Consider the following 21,912-nt stretch of genomic DNA (forward strand, 5'->3'; position numbering starts at 1 on the left):
AAAATTCAATAGTTTTGTTTTCATGTCTGGGGAGCACCTCTCCAATTTTATGGTGCAAAGATTGGATTCTGAACGTTGTACCATAGCTGGCAGAAAAAAAATCTCTCTTTTACATTAAAGGATGTCTGATCAGGAAGGAAATCCTTAGTCCTTCCTTTAGCTGATCACACGTGTTGCTGTTGCCGTCCTATAAGCAGGGCGGTGAGCCCCAGTGTTGAGGTTGTAGTCCTGGATCACACTCCCTGCCCCCTAAAGTCCTTAAGTGAAATAAAGGTCTATCGTGGGACTAGCACAAGTTCAGAATAATTTACCTCGGGATCTCTAAGGAGGAGTACATTTTTTTCTGTGCATTTAGACAGTATCCTACATTTCATGGTATCAGTTAAACAGAACATTCGTATAACGTGCTTCCTTTCCACTGCCTTTAATGTGAAATTCTTACATATTGTGGCCTTTGACACATCGCAGCCTAGTTGTTGCCAGGTGGATCCTAGTGACCGTGTCCCCTTGCCAAGGGCTATGATCCTTCCCCTCCGTGCTCATTGTCACTTAAACATTCCAGCTGATGGCGTTTGGTGGATTCCTGAAGTACACGGTGTCTTACGAGGTCCCAGTGGAGATGGCGGATGGTGACCCCATGTCTCACGCCGACGTCATCATTAAGGTAATTGCTTTCGCATCAGTTCGCTAGAGCCGAGGGCTTCGTGGGGCAGCAGTTTTATGACTGAAGGTGGCTAAGCGAGGCCGTAGTGGCAGGAGCTCAGGGCCAGGTGGCCATTCAGCGGTGCTTTGCCCGTCTGGACTCTGCTGAGACTGGGAATTTCCAGAATTGCCTCAGGGCAGCACCTGTAGCTCTTCGCTTGCTCCTGTAGCTGATCTGTCTATTCACAATTAAGAGGGAGAGGAGTTTTTCCTCGATGTTGGGACTTCCTTTTAGGCCCTTTGGGTCCCTCCTCCCCTCCTGTAGCGTCCTCCCCATGTGAATGACTAGGCAGCAGTGCCTGGCTGTGTGGGGACTGGAGATGCATTGTCATTTTTGTCCTCTACCTCTGTCCCTGTTCCTGTATCCACACTCCCATCACAAAAAGACCCAGCAAGGCCTTGGCCTTTGCTGTACCCCTGAAACACTGTAAATCAACTATGCTTCAATTAAAAAAAAGATTAGAGGTGTCAGATTGGTTGCTTTGAGGGAAACTGGGGGCTAGTGCATGACTTTGTCTCTTTTCTGAGATCCCAGCACAGGCACAGTCTTTAGACTTATCCGAATCCCTCTGAGAGGAAGATAGTGATACGTTTTCTCTGGTCGTTCTGGACCAAGGGCTATGGACATCATTACACGTTTGCCAAAAACCTGCACACAACTGAAAAGCCACGTGGCTGAATACAAAATCTGCTTTTAGTGTTTGATCATGAAATTGAATTATGAATATATTTCCTCTTGTTTTTAAATGTTAGGGGAATGGGCTCACTTTAAGGACCCAGGCAGAGGGCCTGTTATTGCAGCCCTATGAAGAGCACTTGAACGTGGTTAGACTCGTGCCTGAGCACTTCCGAGATTTTCATAGCAGGAGGGAGGTAGATCGCGACCAGCTGATGACCGTGCTTGCCAACGTGACACATCTCTTGATCAGAGCCGACTACAATTCTGCAAAGATGGCTCTTTACAGGTGTGTACTGAAAAGGAGGGAAAACGTAGGTGATCTTGTCTTTATTATCATACAATTTTAAGCTGAATATACTTTACTTGATTATTTTAAGGACACAGCTAACAGAACTGTCTTGGAATTATTTTTTATCACTATAATTTTATCAAAGGCATAACAGTTGTTGTCCATGACAAATGTATCTAGTAGGAGATAGACTTGGCATTGGGATCAGAAACTTTCAGGGTGGATTTTTGAGAAATGCCCAATGAGGTGACAGTTGTTAACTGTGTTGCATCTGGTTTTCACCCTCCTGATGTTAATGGTCTTAGGTTTTCACAAACTATTTAAGCTCATGAGTCCATCCTTAGTCGTTTTGTTACTCTGAGAAGGTCAGTTTCTGGCAATGCCAGGCTAAGCATACATGTTGGATGCAGCTAAAGCAAACAGAGAACTGCACATTCAGGACAGTCTCTCTGCACTAGAGAGAGTTCAGCTGCATGGGTTCGTTCTGGAGTTCACTCTTCGGAACGGGCTTCTCAGAGCCTTCCCACGGCTGTGTATGGACAGCAGCTCGTCTTGTACCAAATGTCCAAGGCATTTCCAGGGACTAATGAACAGCTCCCAGAAAGTGTCCTGTTGTGAAAATCTTTACTTACTTACAAAAATCACATCACCATTTTGTTTGAATTAAATCTTTCTTAGGAATTCGTCTTCTTTGAGGTGTTAGATGCCGTGTGCGAGTGTGTAAGTCCTGTAACGGCCCTGCCTGTTTGTTTGCAGGTTGGATTCTGTCTCTCTGGACACAGCCAGCCCTAACGTTATAGACCTGTCCCTGGCCACAGAGGTGGAGCATTGCGAGTGCCCCCAAGGCTATGCGGGCATCTCTTGTGAGGTAACACTCCTCCTCCTTCCCGTCTTCTTCCTTTTCTCCTTCCTGCGGGGTTGGGGGAAAAGCATATTGAAGGTGATGTCGTAATGCGTGTTTGAATTTTAACTTTGGAAACCCAGTGTTTCTAAACATCAGACTTTTGGAGGTTATTGGAACATTGGAAATACATTGTTTAAGGAAATTTAATTCCTCTGGGGCATCTGGGAATACTCTAAGTAAGTGTCACCGTCCTGCTTAGTCAACAGGAAAGTTGAGACACCCATGCCATATCTTGCATTTCTAAGGAGGATTGAATTTGATTGTATTTGAACATTTACCAATTACCAACATGCGACCCTGGAAAGCTTCAGACAAGCCAGGCCTTTTTGGAGACCTTTGATGGCCCCAGGCTATGTTACTGAGGTGGGCTCTACCTCACATATGCAGTATATGAAACCATACTTGCAGTCATGGATGAAAGTAATCTGTCGCTTAAAAATTTTGAAATATTTTTTGAAATTATTTGGACATACATATTGATAGTAACTCTCTCTTACTGAGAACTTTCTATGCATTTGGCACTATTCTGAGCCCCTTCCATATGTTACCTCATTTAATCCTTACAACAATCCTATGAGGTAGGCCCTTCATATACTTTCTGTTCCGTAGATTAGGAAACGGAGACACAGGTTAAGTAACTTGACCAAGGTCACACAGCTAGGAAGTGGTCATTGAACTTCATCCCTGCTAATTGCCATGAGGTCCTGCGCCTCATGAGCCCATGACTGTGATTGTGAACATTTGTCATTGGCTGTGATTTCTTGGCAAGCATTTTTACAAAGTGAGAACATTTAACCTATAATATTAGGTTTGTAGGTAATAAAGTTGGCCTAAAGCTTCGTGGTGTACATATTTAATTAAATATTTTTATTTCTATTTTAAATATTTTGCAAGATTTTTTTTGGCCACAGGGTTGGGACCAATGAACTAATTTTTACATCTCATTTATTTTTAGGACCAGCAAATGTCCATAAGTCCTAATCCCTGCGGGCCTAGTGCTTAATGGATAAATGACCCTCAGACCACCTCATAGTATGTGGATGTGGGCTTAGGGGAGCGACAGGTAGAGCAGGGACAACCATGGAAGTGGGAGCCCAGCCAGCTGGACTGGGAGGGGACAGCAGGAAGCAGCTGCTGCTAGAGAACAAGTGCGCGGGGGGCTTTGTTCCCAGAAGTGCTGGTGTGCTTGGGTTGATGGCTCAAGCATCACACAGGCAGGTCAAGACGCCTTTGCAAGAGTTTGTGTTAAGCAGAAGAACTCATTCTTTTATCCAGCTGTTACTCAGAAGCTGACTTAAAGAATCAGGCAGCTACTGGTTGGGAATGGAATTTGGGGGAGCCCTGTAGCCGCAACACGGACCCCCAGGCAGCTGCCTGCTCAGTGCCTGTCTGTAGACAAGTCCGCTGTCCCCGGGGGAGCCTGGCTGCGGAGCGGGGTCGTGGGGGAGGTGGCAGGGGACTTCCCCAAGGTCAGTGTGAATGAAGGCATTATATATTATTACTATAATGAAATGCTCTTTAAGAATTCTTAGGACAATAAAAGGCACATCCACACCCCCTCCTCCCATGCTCCCAAGGGAGTGTGCCAACCTCCAAATTAATTACTCCCTGGTCTGCACTCTGGATGTGTTTCTTGTCTGCTGTGGCCCCGGGCAGCCCGTGGACATGGATCTTGGAGGTGTGCACACCTGGTGTGGAATCACTGCATGGGTGCCATGGACCGTAGCTAACGCGCCGTGTTCCGGATTCCGAGTCTATCAGATAGAGAGCCGATTTCTCAGGGTCGTCACAAGGGCGACATGAAGTACAGTGTCCGAGGTGGCTCCCTGCCCCTGAACGCCCATGTTGCCTGTCCAGCGCATAGCCAGAGGGAAGCTCACCTGCAACGTTTGCTCTCTTAAACTGATGCCGTTTGACGCAGACCTGCATTTAACACTTTGATGGCAACATTTACTAAATTTTAAGCAAAAGAAAAAGTGTTGAGAGAAATAAATCCCCTTGATTGAAACAGCCTTGATTAAAAGGCTGTTACATGATTTCTAAGAATATTGCAGTGGAAAACTGCTATGATGTACGCTGACTCATTGCATAGCCATTACATTTTTGTGTGCATGTTTCTACCTTTAAAATATATAAGGAACTGGATTATGGTGATGGTTGCACAACTCAGTAAACTTACTAAAAAAAACCCATTGAATTGTATGCTTAATATGGGTGCATTTTATGGCACGTTTGGGCAAAAAAAATAAGTTTCCATTCATGGAAAACTGAGCGGTTTATGATTCTAACGTACTGGGAAGAAGATGATTTGCGTTTTTTGTAAATTTGCCTTAACCTGGACAGTCACCCGTCCTTCTTTTGCAGTCCTGTCTCCCTGGCTATTACCGCGTGGATGGAATACTCTTTGGAGGAATCTGTCAGCCCTGTGAATGCCACGGCCATGCAGCTGAGTGTGACGTTCATGGCGTTTGCTTTGTGAGTCTGGCTGAGACCTTGAGTGCACGCCCTCCTCCCACCCTGAAGCCCTCACTGTACAGAAGTGATTAAAAAGGAAGCTTCCTCCACAGGGAATATCCCTGCCCTTGTGGACTCTAGAGGAAATCTGCAGGTTTAAGTTTAAGTCATAAAATGTTTCCTGCTTTTTTCCTTCTTTTTTTTGTGAAGAAAAGTTGCTTTGGTGATAGCAGAAAAAAGATGTATGATTTCATTGCAGGTTTTTTATTAGAACAATAAGTAATGATTTACTTTGCAAGATTAAAAAGCAATATAAAGGGAGAAAACGACCACTGATTAAATAAAAAGGATCATCAGATCTTTTAAACGCAAGTGCTAGTAGATTTTAACATTATGTTACATAGTATATCGTAAGAGGAATAAAAAAAATTTCTAATGATCTCACTCTTTTGTATAATATATAATGCTTCATAGATGTTAGTTCAGATAAACTCTGCAAACAAGTACCTCTTTCATGCAGTTGGAGTTGAAATAGGGCTTAGCAAATATGTAGTTAATCTTGAGAATGAACTTTCGGGCAGATACAGGGCAAGACTTGTTTTTTAACTTCAGTCAGGAATTCTTTTAGGCTCTTATGCCTGGGAGCCAGGCCACACTCCTGGGTTCTAGTGGATTCACTGCTCAGAGCTGGAGTGAATGCATATGGTAATCAGCTGAACCCTCTTCACTGCACAGGGAAAGGATCATGCTTTTTCCAAAAGAGCTTGATTGAGTCACAGGGTTAGGAAAATTAACGATCAGACCCATGGGGAAGATAACGGCATGATGCCGCTGATTGCTTTTTCTCTCTAGAGCCTAATTTTTCTTTTTCTCTGCAAGTACAGCTTTTGTTTTGTTTTGTTCTTTGTCAGTGTCTTTGTTCTGTAAGTGAAGCATCTGTAGGATGGCGTGGAATGATGTTTGCACGCCTACTCGGTCCCTCCAGAATAAGTTCCTCAGGTGTAACTTCCCACAAGGAAGGGAGATCGGTGCTTTTTTTTTTTTTTTTTTAATTTATTTATTTGGCTGCGTTGGGTCTTCGTTGCTGTGCACGGGCTTTCTCTAGTTGCGGCGAGCGGTGGCTACTCTTAGTTGCGGTGCATGGGCCTCTCATTGTGGTGGCTTCTCTTATTGCAGAGCACGGACTCTACGTGCTTGGGCTTCAGTAGTTGTGACGTGTGGGCTCAGTAGTTGTGGCTCACGGACTTAGTTGCTCTGTGGCACGTAGGATCTTCCTGGACCAGGGATCGAACCCGTGTACCCTGCATTGGCAGGCAGATTCTTAACCACTGCACCACCAGGGAAGTCCTGGTCGCTGCTTTTTTAAAACCTCTCTCCCCCTGCCATTTGGGTTTGGAGGCCTCTGCCAGCACTTGGGGGTGGTCAGCAGGTCGTGATTGTACCACCTATGGCTTTAGTGACAGGCAGGCTGGAAGATTTGCACGTGCTTCTGTTAATATATATTTCCAAAAATATATTCTTTTATGAAAGTGAAGATGCTAAATAGCCTTAAAGCTCTAAGTATAGAAGATAATAATTTTTATAGTGTAAAATTTTTTAAGGAATAATTTTAGATTTACAGAAAGGTTAGAAAAATAGGATAGAGGGTTCCCGTGTGAGCATCGCCCTGTTTCCCCGGATGCTCATCTTACACAATCTGTATGGTTATCAAAACTCAGAAATTAACATGGCACAGTCCCATCAACTAAATGTCAGATTCCATTCAGGTTTCATCCTTTTCCTTTCCAGCATCAAACCTACCGTCCCATACTGCATTTAGTATGAGGAGGCTTGGCCTCCTTCAGGCTGTGACAGTTCCTGGTTTTCAGGACTAGGGCACGTTTGAGATCTTCGGACCTTCTGTGGACTGTCCCTCCGCTGGAGCTGGTCCACTTTCTCGTGGTGAGGTTGAGGTTATCCATTTTTGGTGAGAGGACCTTGAGGTGACGTGCCCTCCCAGTGTGTGCTGTCAGGGTCCGTGATGCCACTGGCTGCTTCTGGGGGATGTTAATTAGCCTGGGTCACTCGGATAAGGGAGTCTCTGCCAGGTTTTTCTGCTGTAAAATTATTTTTTTTCCTTTTTTAAGTAATTAAAGGAGAAAAGTAATAAAATTTAGATTGGAATACAGGGAAATATAAAAACTTGTAAGATCACTTATCTGTTTAATCTGCTTTGCTTTTTAAATTCTATTTTAAAAAGAAACCTTTAATTCTTCCTTTAGCATAGCTGTAACTAGCCCCTGGCCTTGTATATAGTTATCTAGATTCTAGGGGTTGACTCCTTACATACATTTTATTAGAGAGAAGTTTCCAGTTGTTCTTAGTGCTCCTATTCTTGTCTTTTTTTAAAGACTGTTTTTAGAGTAGTTTTAGGTTTACAGTGAAATTGAGAAGAAGGTATAGAGATTTCCGATCTACCCCCTGTGGGCACCCATGCTCACACGCCTCCATTATCAACATCCCCCCCCGCCCCAGAGTCGTGCATTTGTTACAATTAGTGACCCCACGCTGACACATCACAGCCACCCAGAGTCCACAGTTTACCTGTGTCCTCACTATTTTCTCTGAGCTCTCTCTGCTCTTACTCCAAGGAGGAATCAATTTCTTTTCTTTGGAAAGACAGGGGCATAAAATGCAGTTGTGCATGTCTTGGGCCCTCCTGGTTTTCCTTTTCCAATCAAGAGAAGATGTGCTCGCTCCCCAAGGAGATGAGCATTCCTATCCCTTCACGTTCCAGATACACCAACAGGGATCATCACTTAAAGGGGTGTTGGCGCCTGCCTGAGAAAGCATTGAAACAGACCTTCAGCAGGTTTTTCAACAGAACTACATTGTAGTTTTCCCAAAGAGAAAGAAGACCCAGTCTGGCCCTTTGAGGAAAGAAAGCAAATCAGAGACATTTGCAGTTGAGCTTAATCAAATAGATTTTAACGAAACTAATTATTTTGCATAATTCTTTTAGCACAACCATGTAGCTCTTTACCAAGGCCGGTTGCATTTTGCGTAGATTTGGGTTAATGATCAAAACCAAGGTCATATGAGGGATGAAAAGAAAAAAAGAAAAGCGCATGGGCGTCATCTGGAAGCTTTTTTAGAAACTCAAAATCGCAGACCTGCAGCATCAGAGTCAACATTTAACCCACATGATCTGTATACACATTCAAATTTGGAAGCTCTGGTCTGGGATGACCCTAAATAAAACTGGTGAAACCGTGATATAGAGGATGCAACACAATTAAATGGAACAGATGGGAAAACTTTTATCAACCTCAGGAATGATAGAAAAGTATGTAGTTAACAACTGGAAATATTATTTGAATAGTCAGATGAAAAATGTCCAGTAAATGTGTGTAAAATGAGTGGCTTTAAGAGAAGGGGTATAAAAGGACGTGGAAGACCCCAAGGGAGAGGAAGTGAGAGAAGAGGGCCCACAGTTGGGGCTGGGGCTGGGAGTACGGGCAGGGGAGGGCAGAGGTTGTAGGGGAGAGCTCTGGGTGGCATCAGCACCAGGTGGGGGCAATAGGGAGACCAAGCCAGGGGAGAAGAGGGGCCTGGAAGGAACGGGCAGGAGAGGAGCTGCCCGGGGGCCCGTCTCCCGCACACCTCCTACACCTGACGCAGGGTAATTGCACTCTCTAAAGAGGTGTTTTAAATGAGGAAAAGAAATCTTTCGTACTTATTCACGTATTTACCATTTCCGATGTTCTCCATGCCGTAGTATAAATTCAGGATTTCCTGGACTGTCTCCAGGGGGAAAGACATGCAGTTGCAGGACCCATCCCGCTGTCTCCCTTCCCTGCACATCCTGCACCTCCGCTGTCTGGGGTCTGAGAGCAGCTCTTTGATGTATTGTATTCCGTCCCTACAGAGGGCAAGTCTGCTGCCAGTTACTCTGACACGGTTGGAAATGAAAGGTCTTATGCTTCCCGTTTACATAAATTAAAAATTTTTATTAGCGGATCTGGAAACAGGCAACCCCTCCTCATATAAGAGAGTTTGGTGACTTGCTTTAGCGTTTTGCCTTTTTTCTTCACTTGGACTTCAGGTTGTTTGAAGGTGAACCTGAGATTCCTTTAAGGAGGCCTGAGCCGAGTCTTCTTTCCATGCGTGTGTCCTAGGCATGCCAGCACAACACCACCGGGGACCGCTGCGAGCGCTGCCTGCCCGGCTTCTACGGGCTGCCTTCCCGAGGAACCCCTGGGGACTGCCAGCCGTGTGCCTGCCCGCTCTCCACGGCCTCCAACAAGTAAGCCGGGCTCCTCCACCAGCCGGTCCTGCCCCGCGTGGCCTGGGTCTCCATCCAGACGTGCACTGATACCTTCAGAGCAAGACCTGTGTGTGATGAGAGTGTTAATTTTGCCCTGGGGCAATTAATTGGGATTAGAGATGGAGGAACAGATTCTCTCTTCCTTAAAAAAAACAAACAAAAACTTTGATGTTTTAAATTGCGTAAGGCAAGTTGTGTGAAGGCAAGGACATTTGCATGGCCTTTTTTGCCCTTGGTCTAATGTTGGCCGTCAGTTCCTTCACACGTATATGTTGTGTGCCTACCACTGTGCTAAGAGGCAGAGGAGATGCAGAGATGAATAAAACATGTTCCTGGGCTTCAGGAGTATTTGAGCGAATGACCAAAATACGTAAATACGAGGCTCATTGAGAATGGGCTGAATTCATTTAGTTTAATTTAACGAATCTTTACTGAGCGCCTGGTATATGCTGGGCATCATGGTAGGTGTCCTGAGTGTCAAACTGTTCCTCTGTGGCTGCCGACGCCGTGGAATCCACAGTGCGGTCACGAGGGCAGAGGAAGTGGGTCCACTGTGCAGAGGGAATCTGTGTGGGGCGATTCCCTGTGGAAGCTCTCCATCTGAGACTTGAAGGATGAGAGGGAGTTTGAAGGCAGTGGAGGAGAAGGGCCTGCTAGGCGGGAAGAAGTGGTGCCGCGGTCTGGCAGCGTGAGGGGCAGGTCGGTTTGCAGAGCTGCAGGTGGTCCCGGGGCACAGAGCACGAGGGGAGGCGGAGGACGGTTACAGTCACGGCCTCGACCAACATGCTGGGGCTTGTGTGCCCCCAGGCCAGCGGTCTGAAAGTCTCTCTCACTGTTTACCCTTTAGAGCTCTCCCCCCATCCACGCCTAGAGGATTCTCCCATGGGGAGTTTTATTTGGAACTCCAGTGTACAAAACAGCAATCAGGGCTGCTCTGGTGAAATCGTGGGGACGTTGCTATGGCCCCCAGGCCTCCCTTCGCGGTCCTCCCAAGACCAGGAATGGAGTATGAAGGGACCTCGGACTGCATGGGGGCCTCGGGGGATGCTGGTTACACTCACTGAAGTGTGGAGCCCCTTGGCTCTGTCCTGTAAGCGGGCTCACTCTTGGCCAGTGTGGGCAGCTCTAAGGCAGGCAGCCCAGTCCCGGGAACTCGAGGACAGGAACTCTGCCTGAGCATCAGAGCCGGCCTCCTGGAGGAGGGGACCGCTGAGCTGGGCCTTGGGGGTGAGCCGGTGAACCCGGGCAGATGGGGAGAAGCGCAGTCCGGGCCGAGGGTCGAGCAGGGAGTGTCCAGTGCCCATGGGCGGGCTGCGTGGCCTGGGGCCTTGGGTTCTGGGCTAAGGAGTGAGCACGTGGTGAAAGTTTGTAAGGACAGGAGTGGTAGAAACTAAGCATTTTAATATTTAGGAAATCTGCACCATTCATTGGAGAACTGCATTCATTTCTACTGCTTTGTCAGTTTCAGCCCCACCTGCCACCTCGACGATGGAGATGAAGTGTTCTGTGACCAGTGTGCCCCAGGATACGCGGGGGATTGGTGCGAGAGGTACTCTGCTTCGCTCGACCGGTTTCCAAACATTTTTTTACTATAAATTCTATGTGTTTATTCTTAAATGTGTGGTTAAGTGTGGCTTTAGAGCCTTTGGTATGTCATTATTATTCCATCAGATCACAGAGAAAAACCAGTCGATCGATTAAAAAATTAATGTTGGAAGTCCCTGGGGACTTTTTGATCTCTTTGAGCTAATCTCAGTTTTCATCAGTATCAATAGGAAACTGCCAGGAGTCAGTACTTCTGTTCATACGTTTGAATGTCCCATTACTCTGGGTGATTCCATAAGCAAGGGGTGGTTTGATGTAATAGTTGTCTTCTGGCGCCTGGAAGCCAGGGTTATCTGTCCCACGTGTATGTCCCGGTGCCAAGTCTGGCTGGACTCCGTGGGAGGTGACATCGCTGAGTGGTGGGATGCGGGTCAAATTGTCTGGGGCTGGAGCATGTCCCCGGGATGTGTGGCTCCTTTTGGACGCCCTCCCCCTGCCACACAATGAGTGACGGGAATCTGTGAATGCCTGAACTCGAGCAGCATTCCTCTCACGGTAAATCTTCGGTAAAGAGTCAGTGTGCTTGATTAACTACTCAGAGAGTCCCTGGATGGTGGGGTAATGTCTACAGTAATCGCATTTGTTTGCATCCCTCTCTCAATCTTCTATATAGATGTGCAGACGGTTACTTTGGAAACCCAACAGTGCCCGGAGATTCCTGTGTCCCTTGTAACTGCAGTGGCAATGTGGACCCCTTGGAGGCCAGGAGCTGTGATTCCGTCACCGGAGAATGCCTGAGATGCCTTGGGAACACTGACGGCCCCCACTGTGAGAGGTGTGCCTACGGGTTCTATGGGGATGCCGTGACTGCGAAAAACTGCCGCGGTGAGTGTGTGACCTGGCGGTCGGGTCCATTACTTATCCTGTGAAGTCTCCATCCATTTACTTAACGTGCATCAGAAAGCGCTCGGCCCAGGAGGTCAGTTGATCCGGTCTGTGCTGGGTTAGCTTGATCAGTTACTCCAAATGAAGGTCAGGTGGCCTAGAAAGCACGCGCCCTTCCATTTCAGGAGAAAGTGGTCCTTCACAGTGTTGGCACTGCTCCCAGTGACCAGGGAGGCAAAGGAAGCCTGTCCCGTTTGTCAGGGAGATGCTACGGGCTTCGTGAGGCAGATGGGATTTCAGGACGTGGAATGGGAAATGGGGAGACCCTAGCCCCCAAAACTGGTGCGTCTCAGTGGTCTGCGCCTGAGTCACCAATCCCCACGTCGCTCGGCAGGGCTCTCTGCTCAGACCCTTGAAATTACAGACCATGTAAAACCAGTTACTTAGAAAAGCAGATTTTCAGACTCCTAGAATGACAAACTTATAGCCTTAGGGCTGATAACAGCTCTCAGATTTTTTCACACGGTTCTTGAAAAAGGAATGAAAGAGTAAAAGTGACAATTATAAATTATTTTGATAATTTCCTATAAATGCTGGTCCTACTGTGCTGTTACAACGTGGAGACACAAGAGGGAGCAAGAGATCCAGAAAAGATGTTTTCCTAGGATCACGTCAAGAGATTGACAAGCTTCTGTTGCTCTGGGCCTATGAACCTGATCTTCAGCACCTTGACTGGTTATCATAGGTAGATAATTATGATAACCGGTAATTGTATAAAGCTTCAAAGTTTATGGAATGCTTTCACAATTTTCATGGCATTTCTTTTCATCCTTACTGCAAACCTTGATGATTAATTTCTTAGTTCATTTGTCATTTATTAAGTGTCTGCTACTTCCCAGGCACTATGCCAAATACTGTGATTGGAGTTGGAAATTTATTTAATCAGACTTGAAAATCCCAAGTCTATTTGGGAGCTACACACGATGGTGTAGGAGAGAGGCACGTGTGTGGATTCAGGGCTTTGGAGTCTGACTAGTTTAGAGTCCAGGATTGGTCACCAACCAGCCCTGTGACATTAGGCAAATTTTATTAACCTCTCCTAGCAACTATTTCTTCATACATAAAATGGACATAATTATACGTATACACTAAAGCCTTTCTGAAAAGTCAATGGGATGACAAATTTAAAGTTCTAGACAGGGGCTTCCCTGGTGGCGCAGTGGTTGAGAGTCCGCCTGCCGATGCAGGGGACACGGGTTTGTGCCCCGGTCCGGGAAGATCCTACATGCCGTGGAGCGGCTGGGCCCGTGGGCCATGGCTGCTGAGCCTGCGCGTCTGGAGCCTGTGCTCCGCAACGGGAGAGGCCACAACAGTGAGAGGCCCGCATACCGCAAAAAAAAATAATAATAATAAAGTTCTAGACAGTAAATGGTAGCTATTACAATTGCTGGTAATAAGAGCAGTCATTTTTATTATTTTTCTGTACAGTGCTGTCCAACAGAAATGTAAGTCACACATGTAATTTAAATTTTTCTAGTAACCACCTTTTAAAAAGTAGAAACAGGTGAAATACATTTTAATAATACATTTTATTTAACTCAATATATAGAAGTATTATTTTATCATGTAATCAAGTTTTCAAAGTATTAATAACTGTTTTCTTTCTTTTTAATACTGTCTTCAAAATTCAGTGTGTGTTTTATAGCCCATCTCAATTAGGATGCTAAGTTTTCATCAGAAATATTTGATCCGTATTTAGATTACATAAAATTCAGTGTTGAAGAAATGGATTCAGACACCCACGTTGTTCAAACATATTTAAAAGTTTTCCATCGTGTTTTCCTTTATGTGCATCCACGCTGACAAACTGCGTCAGCATTTTGCCGTGGGGATAAAAGGGAAAATATAAAATAGAAGGTCTCAGGGATGAGTGGAGAGTGCGGGGGAGTGGGGGGGTCAGAACAGGTGGGATTTGGGTCTAGGTCCTCGTTGTTGGCCCAGGGAGCTGGACTGGTTATGGGCTGACCCCGCCTGGCTTTCTCTAGTTTCTGAGCATTTACACTTTTTATTCTTTTCCTATCTCCTTTTCCCCCCCATTCCTATCTTTGACGAGATGAATTCCTACAACTGTTTCTGAATGTTTCACTAGAAATCCTTCCAGGTCTATAATAAGGGTCCTTCTTACGAACTTCTCAGAAGCCTCCACACGATAACATAATACCGTATTTTATTAGGTGAACCTGGTAAAAATGCCAGTGTTCAGTATTACTGACATCAGCTTTGGTGTGATAGATGCAGTAGTGGCTGTGGACACAGTTGTCCAGGGCAGAGAGTGGTGTGGAGGGAGAAAAGGTTGGTGGGAAGCCTCCTGGGCGCTAATATTAAAGAAACCTTGTGCGAAATAACTTAAGTAGGTATAATTTTTATATTGTGGGGTTCTTCTGAGAATTAAAATACCTGTAAAGAACCTGGCAGAAGGTAATTGCCAGATATTTTAAATTAGTATTATTTATAACATGAACAATTTTTATTAATAATTGCTATTATAATTGTTGTTATAGAGGGATAACTGCAAATAACAGTGTGATCTCTGGCTAGCTACATCACCTTTCTAAGTGTTAGACTTCTCACCCAAAAATAGAGAAAATTATAGTACTTCTCTCGTATGTTTGCTATGAAGGTTCATTCATTCATTTCATATATTGACTGTAACATGGAGACACGAGCTGACGGGTGTGTGATAAATGTGATTTGTTATTATCATCAATATTTGGTGATGATCATACTCGAAGTGAACTTGGAATATTCCCCAGAGGAAGGGTGGGGTTTGAGTAAGGCACAGAAAGGGAGGATCAGAGGGAAATACAAGAGAAAGAGGAAGGAAACCAAAGCGTTTAGAAGGGGTCCCCAAACCTTGGTAAGAGAGAGGTTCAAAAGGGAGAGAGGGGTGCATGGCCCGTCCCACCGAAAGATGCATCAGGACGGAGGCAGGATCTGCTCGCTGGATCTGCACCCGGGAGCCCTGGACATTTTAGGAGGAGCAGTTGTAGCAGCCCAGGGGCCAAGAATTGGGCTGGAAGATTGGGTGGTGTGAAGGGGAAGGGAGGGAGGGAGGGAGACGGGAGGGAGAGCCGGGGGTGGAAACTTAGAGAGAGTTAAGGGTTTGCGGTGGGGGGGGCGGGGATGGCGGGGTGTGAGTGAATGTGTGTGAGTGTGTGATGTTTTCCCTGGGAGACAGTTAAGAGTGGTGGGAGGCTGAGGACGGTTTTAAATACAGGCTTTGTTATTATTTCGGTACAGCAAGGCCAGCAGATGAGGAGAGGACCGCCATCACAAAGGCAGTTTGTTACTCTGGAGGCCAGATCAGGGGGGAGTCGGGGGCGCAGGGGACACCCCACAGCATGGGGGTGGCTACACGGGGAAGCACCTGGGCTGGTCACGAGGGGAAGTGTGGACAGGAGCGTTTATCTGCAGGAAGACAAGGGCCGACAGGGTAAGCAGGTCTGGGACTGGCTAGTCTGAATCATTTCAGCCGGTCGGGGGCCTAGGGACTGTGCCTCTTGTCTGATGCCAGGCCCTGGGGTGACTAGGACTGGTGGACAATGGAATGTCAGGGCCCAAAGGAACCTGAGAGCCAGTGAGGAAGGCGTGGGGTGCGGGCTCTGGATTGGATGGTTTGCATATGAAAGGCATTCCAGCAGGTGAGCTGTTTACAGTCTCTGGAAATTGACTAGCCCTGGGCGTGGCTGTCTCTCCAGGGTCAGCAAGGCTCCAGAAGTCAAAGTATCAGAAAAACAGAAAATAAAAGTTAAACTACAAGAATGGGCAGCACTGTGTGGTGCCCATGACACTTGACCAGCCTCCTACAAGAGCTGTGAACATCGATCCATGCACACAAGGGAAAAACTAGGGGAGAGAGGCCCAGTGACATGGCCATAGTCCACCAAGGAAGCAGAATCCCACCTCCTTTCCTCTGGCCATCAGCCTTCTAATTTCCAGTGCCCACCCCTGCTCTGCCCCACAAAGGCTGCCACACAAAGTGTGCTAGGGCTTGAGATAATTTGTGACGTTTTTCTTAATGTGGTTATACCATAGGACGGAGAGTGTGCATTTTCCGAGCCCAGGCATTCATAAATGGTACACGTCCTGGGATATCTTGTCAGTGAACATATTACAAATTTTAAATGAAGCACATATTGACAGCTGTGGTACGAAGTAAACGGTTTTTGGACCCGTTAAATTGAATCACTTTGAGAAGGGGGGGGTGACTTTGTGGCTTTAAACATCAATATTCTGGCTGTAGATAAAACAGAAGCATCTGGCCAGAAGGTAAGAACCTCAAAGGAGTCATGACTCAGAACACGGAAATAGTTCATTAAGTTATGATGTGCAGTATTAGTTATCTAGGTCGTTATAACTGAGCTTTAAAATATTAAATATGTATGATTGGAATGAGCAAGTGGCTAAATTGATTTTGAAATCTTCTTTGCATGTTTTTTAATGAAGATTGGTTGATATACATTGGTGGCTCATTTTAAAAATTTCAAAGAATTCATGAAATTGGTTAAGTTCGTTTGCCAATTATTATCTTAACAGCTTCAAGTAATTTTTTTTCTCTGTGATGGTTCCTTTCACCAACCTTATTTTGGCTTACTTTTCAGAAAAATACTAAAATTTTCAAGTTACTGCAAAGCAATAATTTTGTTTCATGATTTGAAACATGAATGTTAAAATTTCTCCTTTGGGGATTAAGGGATTTTATAACAGCCGTACCCAGAAATGGGCACAAATATGCCTTCTGTGTGTGTTAGCCTGTGAATGCCATGGCCAAGGCTCCCTTTCTGCTGCCTGCCATCCTGAGACTGGACTCTGTGACTGCAAACCACACGTGACCGGACAGCAGTGTAACCAGTGCCTGGTAAGACGCCTCCTGGTCATTACATACAATTAACGTGTGTGTCAGTGTTAATGTCTATAAATGATGCCTTAACTGGTTCAAATGAAATGGAATCCCGACCACCAGAAATAGCAGGTTCCTGCAGCATGGCTGGTGAGTGCTATGCGGCCCTACCTGGAGAGTATGTATTCGGTTTACAGAGACGAGTGGAATGATGTCAAGAACACTTTAGGAATCTGTGACACATGCAGTTGTTGATTTGGGAAATGTTCTAGTAGATACTAGCCACTTACTAAAATGTATTTTGTCTTCCGTGGCTCTGCCCCTGTGAAACAGCACGGCTACTACGGGTTGGACACGGGGCTCGGGTGCCTGCCCTGTAACTGCAGTGCATCGGGCTCCCTGTCGGACGACTGCACGGAGGAAGGCCAGTGTCGCTGTGGCCCAGGTGTAGCTGGGGAGAGGTGTGACAGGTGTGCCCGCGGCTTCCATGCCTACCAGGACGGTGGCTGTACACGTAAGCTCCTGAATTCAGTGTTTGAGACTTCATTGTAATTCCCAGACTTTTCTTTGAGCTCTCCTTTGACTTCTGTCTAATTCTGTGAAGTTCCTTTACATTCTTTTTTCTGAACGTGTAAGATTTCATACCTTTTTTCTATTTCCTGATCCCTATTCTGGGTAAGTCCACAAACAAGCCTTGGTCAGGCTGTACTAACTGTGTGAGCTTAGACTAATTACTTAACTTTACTTAGCTTTGGTCTCCTCATCTGTAAAATGGAGAAGTCGATTATTCTCTCCATCCAGGAGTTACCGTCAAGGTTGTGCTTAAAGTCCTTAGCATGGCGATTGGCAAACAAGTGCTCGGTAAGTGTTAACTCTCTCTTCTCCCCACCTGTGGAGGCCTTTCCCGGTCTTTTCTCTATTTCTCCCACTGTGCCCTATTCTCTCTCATCCAGGAGCAACTCTCCACAAGGAGGAGCATTCACCACCTCCCGTGAGACACGGCAGGGTGTTAGGGATCACGAGTTTTCTTTCAGGAACTAGAAGAGTGATTGAGATTATTTAACACAAGGGAAATAACTTGCAGCATCATCTCTGACCCCTTCGGTTGACCTGACGGTCCTGATCTGTAACAACACCTTGTGTCTCTGTTGTAGCCTGTGACTGTGCTCACACTCAGAACACCTGTGACCCGGAGTCAGGGGAGTGTGTCTGCCCGCCTCATACTCGGGGTGCAATGTGCGAGGGGTGTGTAGACGGATACTGGGGCCACGACCCGGAGCTCGGATGCCAGGTGTGCACTGTCATCTGCACATTTTCTCAACTGAGAATTACTTTGCTGTGTCAGGTTTCATTCTTCTTTTACCTATTCGCTTGATTTTAACCTGTTGAGTAGCTTGATGGTTTCTATTCAGAACTCAGTACCGATTGTAGGAATCAAAGTGGAAGAAGCAGCATCCTTAAAATACAGTATTCTAAATTTTCTTCAAGAGTTTAGCTGTGGAATTGATGGTTAGAAGATCAAAAATTTATTTTGGTGCCCTTTAAATATATTCTGCAATATATGCTATCTTCCAGGAGAAAGACATAAATCACTTTATTGGGGGTGGGGGAGGTATGTCCGATCTTCAACGGTTCTGTATTTCTGTGTTACTTTTGTCAGTTAAACTTAGACTTTGCATTTTGGAAACAGAGGGAGTGTTACTGGACTTCTAAAATAATTTTGCTGGACTGCGTTGTCCTATTAAGTAGATTGAATTTCAGGCCACGGTTGTGGCCCAGCCTGCGTGTGTCACAAAGGTTCACTAACGTCCAGCAGCATAAGTCCTGGCCTCTTGATGGCTTGTGGCAAAGTGAGTCCATATGGCAATAGTGAGAGCGATCCATTTGTGTGTATAATCTCCCCACGTTTAGTGTTTTCCTGTAATCCCCATATGTGTACATTATGAAAATATAAAAGCTGCCTTTTTATTTATTCAGTATTTTTCTTGCAGGCCTGCAATTGCAGTAGCGCGGGGTCAGCCAGTCATCACTGCGATGTGCTCACTGGCCATTGCCAATGTAAGCCTGCATTTGGTGGACAGACCTGCCATCAGTGCTCCCTGGGGTACAGAGACTTTCCGGACTGTGTGGCCTGTAACTGCGACCTGAGAGGGACACTGGCCGACACCTGTGGCCAGGAGCAGGGTCTCTGCAGCTGTGCCCCGGAGACCGGAACCTGCTCTTGCAAGGTACTAGCGCCCGGTTCCACTTCCTCCCTCCCTCCCACTCGCCATTCTGACTTCGGGGCTTTAACTGTTTAAATAAGCACTTGGGTTTTAGACGCTTCTCATAATGAGTTTGCACCACCTTCTGGGTCTGGGTTTAAATTTTGTGTGTGCTCTTCTAGAATGATGGATGATTCTTTAGAAGGAATTTGTCCTGTTAATTACAAGTGTCAGATGATGGGACTGATTTGAAAAACACGCTGAGTTTTCTATCATGTGTTTCAGTTGGCTGAGTAGCCTATCTGTCTTGAATATACAGGTAAAATAGATAACACAGGGCTTCAGGAAGATTTGTGATTCTATACCTGGTAAGTAATTATTCTCTTGTGCGTGCTGGCCAGACTGGAGGACATTTGTGTTTATTATTTTCCCAGGAGGTTAGATTTCAACATCATACTTAACTCCATGTATTTCCTTTCATTTTCCCGTTGTGCTTTGTTATTAGAAGGTCCTTGGCCATCTTCTCTGTTCCTTTCCCAGGGTCTGAGAGATGCAATCCTGGTTGATTAGCGGTGGGGGAGGAGGAAGGGGAAACTCATGTGGCTGCGGGGTAACGGGAACATCAGTGGACGTGTGCTTGGTTCACCACATCTGTGGTAGCAGTTCTCACCACGGATGGTCAGCACAGGAGGACCTGCCCTAATAATTATCTGGCCCGTGGCTCTCCACCTGACTGGTCACCTGGGACCTCCAAGAGGATCCAGGCCCGCTCCTGGAGACTCACCAGGGAATCTGCATTTTCCAAAAGCTTCCAAGACGATTCTGATGATCAGCTGAGTTGGGGAATCACTGAGTCTGAGAGAACTGATGCTCAGAGAGGTTAAGGAACCAGCCTAAGGAGCAGCTAGTTAGCCATATTTGTTCATCCAAAGTTATTTTTGTGTTTTTTCCCATTTCTGTTTGTTTATAAACCGTGTCTCTTTTTTTCAGGTAAAAATGAGTCTGTCACTTTGTTCCCTTTAGGAAAATGTCATTGGCCCTCAATGCAGTGAGTGTCGAGCTGGCACCTTTGCTCTGGACGAGGCGGACCCTCGGGGGTGCACCCCATGCTTCTGCTTTGGGCTGTCACAGCTCTGCTCCGAGGCCGAGGGCTACGTGAGAATGCCGGTGGGTTACACACGCAGATAAATGTTCTGTTTGCAAGCCTCTACCCTTGGGAGTTGGGTGAGGGTGGGAGAGGCAGCCAAGTACTTACATTAAATTTTGCCCTTACTGCATCAGAAATTGTAAGAAGCTGATTTGGGTTAGTCCAGAGTCAGAGGTCTGCTTCTGCTGTCCAGGAAGTAAATGGAGCAGGAACCAGGGCGTCAGTGTCGTTCTGTGCTAATCTGCCTGCAGCTTTAGTCGGAGTGAAGAGAAAACTCTCAGCAGTCTCCTTCATGTAATTGGACCTGGCCCAGTATAGGAAGAGTTTGACCGTAAATGCAGTGGTTTAAAGGCATTTTCAGTTCATTTTAATCCAGGTGTTTAAATTGAAAAGAAAAATCTTTCTTATTCCTGTTATAATAATGAAACTGTCTCGTCTGAAACAGTGGAAGAATCTGACGGTCAAAGGTGCGGCGTTAATTCACATTCTAAAGTGGCTTTGTCCTCCCCTCCATGACTAGGTAACGCTGGGCTCAGATCAGCCTCTTCTGCGTGTGGTTTCTCAGAGTAACCTCAAGGGTACGACCGAGGGGGTGTATTACCAGGCCCCTGATGTCCTCCTGGATGCCGTGACCGTCAGGCGGCATGTCCACACAGAGCCGTTTTACTGGCGGCTGCCCGGGCAATTTCAGGGAGACCAGGTGAGACGTGCACCCAGCCTCCAGCCATCCACATTTCCTGGGTGCACTTTGAAATCACAGTGGCCTGGGTTGGCCTATTGCTAACTGGAGTAGTTATTAATTTCCTCTTCTAAGTGGGGATGGAAAAGGTTAACACTTATAAAAATCCCCCAGATGAATGGCTCTTTAAATTTCTCCATCAATTTTGAAAGTCTTTTAAAGTTCAAAACATATTCTTTTTCTTCTTAAAGCAGTCATTCGACAAACATTTATTGTTTTTACTAATAGAGGCGCAATGCAAACTTGGGTGCTGTGGCCCGAGAGGGTCTTCTCAAGAAATGGGCGCTCATTTTTGGGGGGGGGGGCAGAGACTTGAAGGCATCATGTGCATCTTTGTTTATATAAATATAGCAGTCTGTATATGAATTCAGCCTGATTTTTAAAACTTGAAAATATGTGCTCTGATGGCTATACATAATTTTTAATTCAAAGGAGCTTGAAAGTAATTAGAATGACTGTTTTGTTACTTTGGAGCTTACCTTTGTTAGTATCATCAAGAGGAAACATTGGGAGGTGATGGCTGTGGCTGTGGCTTTGGTGATGGTGGTCCCATGGGTGTATACTTATCCCCAAATCCATCAAGCTGTATACAATACATAAGTACAGCTTTTTACAACCGATCACACCTTCATGATGCGGTTTTTAAAACTTTTGAAGGATCGCTTACTTAGGAACGATAGCCTAGGTCAATTTAACGATCCATAATTAAGTAGAATTAGAAGGAAACTCATATCAGACAACGTATTCCACCCACGTGATGTATTTTTAAGACACAAGATTTCTTTCAAATGGCAGCAGGCTTATGATAAAATAATTTTAAACCAGTGCTATGCCAGAGAAGTAAACAACACTGTACTCTTCGACAGCTCATGGCCTACGGCAGCAAACTACGGTACAGCGTGGCCTTCTATTCTTCCAGTGGGATCGGCACCTCCAACCTGGAGCCTCAGGTGCTCATCAAAGGAGGCCGGACCAGAAAGCAAGTCATCTATGTGGACGCGCCCGCCCCCAAGAACGGACTGAGACAAGAGCAGGAAGTGGGGATGAAAGAGGTGACCTAGCACTCTTTTCACACAGGCCCCTCGGGCTGGGAACTCTGCTCTGCATGCAATGAAATCATGAAGCTGCTGTAATAAGAGAGTGAAGAAGGCGGCTTTG

At 45.9% G+C, this 21,912-nt stretch overlaps 1 protein-coding gene across 1 annotated transcript in view; it reads left to right on the top strand.

Annotated features, from left to right (window-relative positions):
• LAMA1 (laminin subunit alpha 1) overlaps positions 1 to 21,912 on the top strand; it is a 154,477-nt gene that overhangs the window by 68,788 nt on the left and 63,777 nt on the right. The window contains exons 13-26 of the mRNA XM_027088582.1: positions 563 to 664; positions 1,456 to 1,667; positions 2,427 to 2,538; positions 4,939 to 5,049; positions 9,186 to 9,313; positions 10,797 to 10,883; positions 11,553 to 11,764; positions 16,576 to 16,682; positions 16,998 to 17,178; positions 17,819 to 17,955; positions 18,656 to 18,892; positions 19,892 to 20,035; positions 20,536 to 20,715; positions 21,621 to 21,806. Of these exons, the coding sequence (XP_026944383.1) occupies positions 563 to 664; positions 1,456 to 1,667; positions 2,427 to 2,538; positions 4,939 to 5,049; positions 9,186 to 9,313; positions 10,797 to 10,883; positions 11,553 to 11,764; positions 16,576 to 16,682; positions 16,998 to 17,178; positions 17,819 to 17,955; positions 18,656 to 18,892; positions 19,892 to 20,035; positions 20,536 to 20,715; positions 21,621 to 21,806 (2,136 nt within the window). The remainder of the gene's footprint in view (positions 1 to 562; positions 665 to 1,455; positions 1,668 to 2,426; positions 2,539 to 4,938; positions 5,050 to 9,185; positions 9,314 to 10,796; positions 10,884 to 11,552; positions 11,765 to 16,575; positions 16,683 to 16,997; positions 17,179 to 17,818; positions 17,956 to 18,655; positions 18,893 to 19,891; positions 20,036 to 20,535; positions 20,716 to 21,620; positions 21,807 to 21,912) is intronic.

This window comes from Aethalodelphis obliquidens, unplaced genomic scaffold, assembly GCF_003676395.1.
Source record: "Aethalodelphis obliquidens isolate GAN/ISIS:26980383/991018 unplaced genomic scaffold, ASM367639v1 scaffold63, whole genome shotgun sequence".
NCBI classification, from domain to species: Eukaryota; Metazoa; Chordata; class Mammalia; order Artiodactyla; family Delphinidae; genus Aethalodelphis; species Aethalodelphis obliquidens.